Source organism: Triticum dicoccoides, chromosome 2B (assembly GCF_002162155.2).
Source record: "Triticum dicoccoides isolate Atlit2015 ecotype Zavitan chromosome 2B, WEW_v2.0, whole genome shotgun sequence".
NCBI classification, from domain to species: domain Eukaryota; kingdom Viridiplantae; phylum Streptophyta; class Magnoliopsida; order Poales; family Poaceae; genus Triticum; species Triticum dicoccoides.
The window spans coordinates 63095599-63103887 of NC_041383.1; the positions used below are offsets into that span (position 1 = coordinate 63095599).

The 8289-nt window shown below is 46.4% G+C and overlaps 1 protein-coding gene across 1 annotated transcript; it reads left to right on the forward strand.

The window, feature by feature from the left end:
- The first annotated feature begins 4458 nt into the window (after positions 1 to 4458).
- On the forward strand, positions 4459 to 5407 carry LOC119367126 (putative glycine-rich cell wall structural protein 1). The gene has a single exon (XM_037632734.1). The coding sequence runs from the start codon at positions 4459 to 4461 to the stop codon at positions 5173 to 5175; it is 717 nt and encodes a 238-aa protein (XP_037488631.1). The 3' UTR covers positions 5176 to 5407.
- Positions 5408 to 8289: the final 2882 nt, after the last annotated feature.

The following is an 8289-nucleotide window of genomic DNA, read 5'->3' on the forward strand; positions in this document are numbered from 1 at the left end:
CCCAACCTTTTTTGTCTGAGTTGTAAGTCCATCATCGACTCGCAACTAGGGTCCAGCCTTTTTTGTCCGAGTTGCAAGTTCGTCCTCAACTCGCAGCTGGGGCCCAACCTTTTTTGTACGAGTTGCAAGTCCACCCTGGACTCGCAACTAGGGTCCAACATTTTTTGTCAGAGTTGCAAGTTCGTCCTCGACTCGCACCTGGGGCCCAACATTTTTTTGTCCGTGTTGCAAGTCCACCCTCGACTCGTAACTAGGGCACAACATGTTTTGTTCGAGTTGCAAGTGCGTCCTCGACTCGCAACTGGGGCCCAACCTGTTTTGTTCTAGATGTGAGATATCTAGATGTGAAATAGACAGACCTTTCTTTTATTTGTTTTAGTTTGTTTTTTTATGAAGAAGACCGATATCAAGCTCTCTAGAAGTATAAAGCATCTCCAACATAAGAAAAACTACATCAAGGTCTCTAGACCACCGAACAACCATTGCTGCCGCCAAAGTGTCACTGTCCCCGATCCGCACCAGAGCCGGCTTGATCTTGTCGATGACAACGGAAATCTTCGTGCACGTGCACCTAAGAACCACTGTCCTAGAGCTATATTCGTCATCTTTTATACCTTTAATAAATCTAAAGCAACTGGCATCAAATCTTGTTGTCGCACACGCACGACAACGAGAAACCGTAACCTCGCCGCCCCAAGGAGACGAGACGAAGGAAATCTATGCCGGAGCTCCGGCGATTACATTCATATATGGACGAACTAGAGTAGAATCGGAGCTCGAAAGACAAATTCGAAGAAAAAGCGTCGACATCCGTCTGAACGCCGCACATGTGAGGACTAAAAAAGTAACCTAAAGGTAATTAGATTGATTGAAAACAAAAGGATAGATTAAATCTGTAGAATCCTCTAAGCAGTTATTCCCATATAGGATGGCGCCTTGATTATGGGATAACCCCGTTTCTCTCATTATTTCTATTATTCTGCTCGACTGAATAAAGGAAAAAAACGATAGTGCATGCCTGAGTCATCTTCTACCTCTTGCAGTCATCGCGTGGAGGAGGGAGATGTCAGCGTGAGCACGATGTGCGGGAGTTGCCTCGTCAGCCTGGGCTTCTTCGTCGGTCAGGCCGAGCGGACCGGGCTTTAACCGGACCGGCCCGAAGATTTTTCGGTCCATATTTCACAGACCAGACCAGCTATTTTTTTTTAGCGAGCCAAGACCAAGCCAGGCGGGACCGAGCGGGACAAAAAGCCTGCTCGTGTCATCCACCCTGACTACTACCCGGAGAAAGGCACCGGGAGTCCCCTCCCCTCTACCAGCTGCCGAGTGGCGGCATGTAGAGGATAGGCAAATCTACGGGCTCGTTGGCGAAGCCTAAAGTTAAAAGTTTAACCTAGCCGCCGAGGGGAAGGGAAGAAAATGCTTGGAAAAAAGTCTATGTGCTAAGTTTTTTGTTGTTCTTGTTCCACTCTGCTTCCTTTTTCTGCAGCTTTCCAAACTCTCGGGCAGCTGAAATGAGAAATTGTGGCAGTCGATCCCGTGTGAGAGAGGAGCGAAGCCCGAGCCTGAGATCGGAGTGCCGGCGAGGACTTTGATGGGATTGAACCGTAGCCGGTGACGACGCAATTGAACATGGGGTTACGGGTGGAGGCGAGTCAAATGACTTGACCGGTGCGGGTGGACGAGGGGGATTTTCATTTTGATCCCACTTGGATTAGCCGGAGCTGGCGTCGGGGATGCGGCGGTGAGTGGTATCGAGGAATGGGGTCGCTGCGCGTGGCTCGGACATGAGCTCGCCATAGGTGAGTCAGAGCGGAGGCGGAGGCGGAGTAAGAAGGTTGGGGAAGAAAACAAATAGCGTTATGTGGGGACGGCACTTGGATTCGCATCCAACGGTTATGATAGAATCGACCAAAACGTTTATGTTTGATAGGGTCGCGCTAACTGCCACACGTGTGGCAGGAAGGGAGATGCACCACACGTTTCTAATGTAAACAGATTGCTACGTCATCGCATGCATGCATGTAGGAATCTTTTTGGTTTTTCAGTTTTTAAAATGTTTTATCTCTTAAACGAAAAATCTGATTGAAAATCCGTTTTCACCATTAAATCCTTCGCAATGAGATCTTCGAAACTAGATCCCATGTTGATATGTTGTGATGATTTTTTTTTGGATTAAAAGTTGTCATGTCTATTGCATATGAATTGCCATGATGTTTACACTGAAGTTGCCATAATATGTTTCAGTTATTTTCTTCTATATTTAAAAGTAAATTTTGACATTTATAAAACAGGAAATTAAGAAACTAGACTTGCCATGAACCATAAAGTAAAATTGCCATGATACATGCACGTCAAATTGCCATGGTTCATACAAAAAATAATTTTCATGGTCAAAGTACTGGAGTTGCCATCATCAAAATACTAAAATTGCCGACTTGCTTCAAAGCCACACAGATTAAAGAAATGAGGCAATCCAATGGTCTAGATGACATGTCGTGTCGGAATCATGCACAAATCTGTCGTGTGCATAGCACTACTCTTGTTGAATAGAGTATGGAGTCTGTAGCATTTGTTTCATTCCGATTTACGCAAATATCAGCTGTAGCAGAAAGTAGCATTATATGATATCCGCCCAGAGTACAAAAGAGACATGCTTAGTTCAAGTATTGGTCTGGATATATCTGCAATTTCATCTCAGATTAGTTTTTTGAAAAACAACTTGACTGGAGATCAGATAAACAATCATTAATAGTAGTACCCCCTTCTCTAAAGCAAATTTAACTGCATGCTAGTATATAACGGCCTATCTATCCTTCTCTTGTGGAAAAGATTTCTATTACCAAATCCAAAAATTGCTAAACACTGTCGCAACACGAACAGAGCAGGAATTCACTTACCTGTCTATACAACATAGAACGGAGTACCAAAAATACAGAGGGAGTTTAGAGTAGCAACGAATTAAAGGCAGAGTGGAGAAACTGGGTCCTCATGGGAACCAAATGACATCTACTGTTGTTGGCAACGTAGGCATCCATGGTGATGGAGTCTCCAGCCAAGCGTCTTCATAACAATCATGGCGAAGGCTGGATGGAAATTAAAGTCAATCAAGTCTCTGGCCTCCTCTTACGCCAATAGTTAGCCAAAACACGCAGCGGTGAAACTGTCATATGGTGAGGAGTGGCCGCACAACTAGATGAAGGGGTAGCCTGAGGTGCGCCGTTGAATGGAAAGAAGACGGAGGATTTATGAGGATCGATGAAGCCCAAGGGAGAGGAACCGAGGGGTCTCGTTTGGGAGAGCAATTGCCCAGCGCGTCCGTTTCTGTTGCAAGATTTGATGGAAGAAGATGAAAAGAGAGGGGACTCAACAGGCGCATGCATCCGGAGGGCTCGTGGCGGCGGCTGGCTACGCGCGTGCGCCAGAGAATAGGCAATCGGGGAGATTTGCTTTTTTTCACAAGATATCCTTTGTTTCTCCATGGGCTTCCAATATCTGAAGACGGACGTACAATCCGTTCAACACTTGGCCCAGCCCAACTTCCTCGTTTGCTTCTCATTTAGCCCAGTCTGAGGGTCGTCTTCAACCTTCTGCACACGCACGAACAAACATAGACACACAGCTACTATCAAATCCTATCATATTGGACAATTTAGGCCACAGATTGCGTTAGCTTCAAACATACAATTTGTTACCCTATTATTCATGAACCCATTCCACCAGAGTGCAGAAGTTATTGTACAGTAACAAAGGAGATGGAGAACAGGAGCTTGACCATAGGGAACGACCAGTCACACCATCAAGGAAACACCCGAGGGACACAGTATCGAGGTAACCATGCGAGTGAGCGGCGAGCTAGATCGAGATGCCACGGGGATGACCCGTCGCAAATGAATGGCTGCACTTTTGTATATCCAGTTCGTTTGGAGAAGAACGAAGGAGAAGGAACGAAGGGTTATTTTCACTTAGCGGTGGCAGCTCTCAGTAATTTTGGCCAACTATTGATCAGACGGCTGTAGACCACCGATCTATGCTGCATCAACGGCTAGGACAATTTAGATGACGTGGCTTCATAAGAAGGCAGGAAAATCATCTAGTGGGTGCCCCTATTTAGATATAGAAAATAAAACTCCAGTTTTACCCTAAAAAATGTAAGGGCATGTGTTATTTAATAGTTGAAAATCACTTCGACAGTGGGATAGCCATTCGGAAATGAGACTGAGCATTCATATACCACAAGCTACATCCAAATGAATGGTCAACGTACGATAGCTCTGCATGCAAGCTAGCCCTAGTACCTGGTTTCATGCAACGCACGCAAGCTGTTCGATCCAAATCGGACTAGCTAATCTCCGCCTCTAGATCCGGACCTAATTAAATGATCAAGGTTCCACCATGGCTAACTCGCTATATAAACCCACCAGCATGCTGAGACCCTTCACAACAACGCAAACGAGAATGGCTACCTCTACCAGTAGTGGCTTCCTCTTCATCACGCTCTTGTGTTTCGCTACACTTCTCCCTTCACCTGTCAACGCGAGGCATTTCCCTCGTATCCATGGCAGTACCAGCGCGATCCATGGTACCGGCGTCAAATTCCACTGGCCGTTCTCAAGGTCAAGGGACGGTTCCGGCACCGGCCATGGCCATGGCTCCGGAGACGGCCACGGGTTCGGCTGGACCGTGTCTCGCAACCGGTCCGACACGACCATCGGGGCCGGCAGCGGCATGGGCGGCGGCGTGGGAAGCACCCGCGATGGCGAGGGAGGCAGCGCTGGTGGCGGTGTCGGCGTCGGGGTCGGCGTCGACGTCGGGAAGGACGGGATCGACGTGGGCTTTGGCCTCGGAGGAGGCGGCGCGGCGAGCGCGCACAACGGCGGAGCTAGTATGGGTATTGGCGGCGGGGCAGGCTTCGGTTTCCACTTCGGCAGAGGAGGTATCAGTGTCACCGTGACACACGGTGGTGGTGGTGGAGGAGGTGACGGCAGCGGTGCCGGTGCTTCGGGCGGAGGCAGCGGGGTTGGACGCGCGGGCAATGCCGTGGGGAGCGGCCAAGGTTCCGGGAGCGCGAGCGACGGCACGGGGAGCGGCGGAGGGAGTGGCTCCGGCTCCGGGCCAGGAGGATCCGGTGGCGGTGAAGGCGGCGGCGCGGGCGGTAGCAGCGGCCACCCGTGAGGACGATGTGTTCAGTTGTCATGCATGCATGTTAGCTTATCCACGTAGGAAGCAAGCCATATGACTTGATTTAAATATGCGAGGTCAGATCGATCTCTAGTGTGTAAGCCTGTAAGAGGTGACTTGTTGGACATGTAGATCGACGTAGAACCGCAGGAGTATGAACTAAGCTATGTGTGTGTAAGCATTGATGAATAATATGGGAAAACCTGTAAACCAGGTGCTGAATTTATTTTCTTCTACACCGCAAAAAAAGTTTTTTTTCTATCACTCGATTCACTTATAAACCAATTGTATCACAGTCGAACGGTCGTCTCACCTTCTTTCTCCTCGCCCCACTTTCTTCCTTCTCATCCATCCCGACGATGCCGCCCTCCAACCAAGGCCTAGCCGCAGGGCTCCGCTAGCGCCGCCCCTGCCTGCCCAAGCCGGTTCATCCGGCGTGCTGCCGCCGTTCGAACATCCCTCTATACCCTTCCCATTCTTCTCCGATGCCACTGGTCCACCCCACACCCACACTCAAACCGTCAACCTCCAACTCGCCTCCAATTGTGAGACAGGTATCGCCGGCGGCTCCGGCTTGTTCCTGGCGAGCCGTCAAGAGGGACGGCGTGTCGCCGTCTCCGGCCTCTTCTCCTCTCCAAACAAAAATCAACAGATAAAAAAAAAATACTTACAGGCAACTGACGATTAGCAAATCTGGAATAGTATTGATGTGCCTAATTTCTTGCTGTCCAACTCAAAAATAAAAACTTGCTTGCTGTCCAACCATGGATATGTAGATTCCTGCCATTTTTTCTTTCTGAAAGCTGCCTAGTTAGTTCCTCGTTAATTACTACTAGCTAGTACTAGTGCTAACGGTATGAGAGAAGCGGCATCCAGGCAGAATCTGCTCTAGGGAACGCGCTCCCCACCGGGGACAGTGTAGTTGAACTTATTTAACCTGAAAACTGATCCCCAGAAGGGCAGAAGGGCCCGGGGATCAAGAAGTGCGGGCGAAGCGATGTCTTGGATCGGGCGTCCTCGCTAGCTTGCTATCCTTCGGGAACACACAAACTTACTGACCTGCCGTATTATGTAGCGTGTGTAATGCGAATCAGTATCTTTTCTACTATGTGAAGTGTGCAAGAGGCTCGGGCCCTGGGACATTGATCAGCCCGTGTAGGCGTGCATGTTAGAGGTTAACTGCAGCTCTAGGTTGAGAGATACGGTTTTGTTAATTTCCAGTTAGAGCTGTGTCTCCGTCGAATCTCGCGGGAATCGGTCAGTGCTGCTCTTTAGTGGATCTGTTTGGATCCACTCTTCATTCGTCTTCGTATGGGTGTTTACATGTTTGATCCTTCTGATCTACAACTTTCTTCATCGACGACGGTTTTGCAGTTGAGATTAGCGGTGCTTTAAGCTAGCTTATCGATCTTTTTATTGGCATTCGGAAAAGCTAAACAATCAGTCATTCGGCAGTACAATTTTCTCAGTCCATCGCCGTCTCTTTCCTCTACAAGAAAAGCTCTTCTCCTTCCGTCGGCGCCGCTGCCGGTCCGCCCCATCTTCAGCCAGCAGGGGGGACTCCGTTCTCATTCTTGGTTGGGATCGTGTGGCGGAGGTGATGTCCTTAGTAGAAATAATGTCTCCCACATTCTATCTCGTCCTAATGGTGCATCTAGCATCGTCTGAGGGCGTGTGGAGCTGTGTCTCCGTCGGATCTCGTGGGATTCGGTTGGTGCTGCTCTTCGGTGGATCTGTTTGGATTCGGTCTTCGTTCGTCTTTGTGTGGGTGTTTACAGGTTTGATCCTTCTGATCTACGACTTTCTTCATCGACGATGGTTACTACTCTGATGTGTTGGTCCTGTAGGACCTTAGCACAGGACCAACGCACGACAACTTCCCGGTTGTCTATTACAACAAGGTTTTGTCTGGCTTCGATGTGGGAGGGCCGATGACGGCGGCGCGTCTTCAGCTTGCTCCGGTGCTTGTAGTCGTTGCTAGGTGGACCACGGACATGGTTGTAATTTTTATTACTTATGTTGTTCTTTGTACCGCCATGATTGAAAATGAATAGTTTGAAAATTTGTCGCAAAAAAATATATTTTTTTCTGTATTATTTTAATATTATATTTACATGTCTACATTTTTATCCGGTTTATCTGTATTTTTTAAAAAAATAGGAGAAATATTTTTTACTTTCTGTTAAAAAGAAATATATATTTCTACGCCTACATTATACCAGTGGACCAGCTGCACATTCGAACACAGCACGGTCTAGTGTATTTTATTTCAAATATGGCTAGTTGAGTGTGCATGCTTATCATTAAAAAAATGGCTGTAGTTTGTGATACACTCAAGCTACAGATTATTAACAAATGTATCTAAACTTACCAAATACTCCCTCCGTTCCCAAATACTTGTCTTTCTAGGCATTTCAAATGGACTCAACATACGGATGTATGTAGACATATTTTAAAGTGTAGATTCACTCATTTTGCGCCGTATGTAGTCACTTGTTGAAATCTCTAGAAAGACAAGTATTTAGGAACGGAGGGAGTATTATTTTTATGTTTTTATTATAGTATACATATTCCAAATATGCCATGATGTTTTTCTTTGTTGCTCCTTTTTATTCTTCTTTTACAGTTGCACTTCTTCTATATTTGACTTGCACATAATTGTTTTGTGCAAATGACCTCATCTAATTATGAAATCTGTTATAGCATACACATTTACTTATTTTCAATATGATTGGTCGATAGTGCATGTATTCATTTGTTCATGTTCATGTTCATTTGTTCGTGGTTGCACCTTTTGAATTGATACACTCAATCAGCATAATTTGTTTCCCAGACACTCATATGCAAAATACACCATTTGCATGCTTACATATTTTTATTTATTAATAAAAATAATTCATATATTATTTGGTCATGGTGCATATTTTTGTTTACTCATGTCCTATTATTTCTATGTTGCACTTAAGATAATCTTTTTGCAACTTCTGGGCTTATACCATTTGAAAATGTATAGTTGGAATGTTAGTATGCCAAAAAGGATCTTACGTTGTTAGACCCTCTTTGGAATGAAGAAATTTCATAAGAAATCTGGAGGATTCCAATCACTTT

Excerpts from the sequence above, each read along its gene's own strand:
- LOC119367126 (XM_037632734.1), top strand. The coding sequence starts at position 4,459 with ATGGCTACCTCTACCAGTAGTGGCTTCCTCTTCATCACGCTCTTGTGT.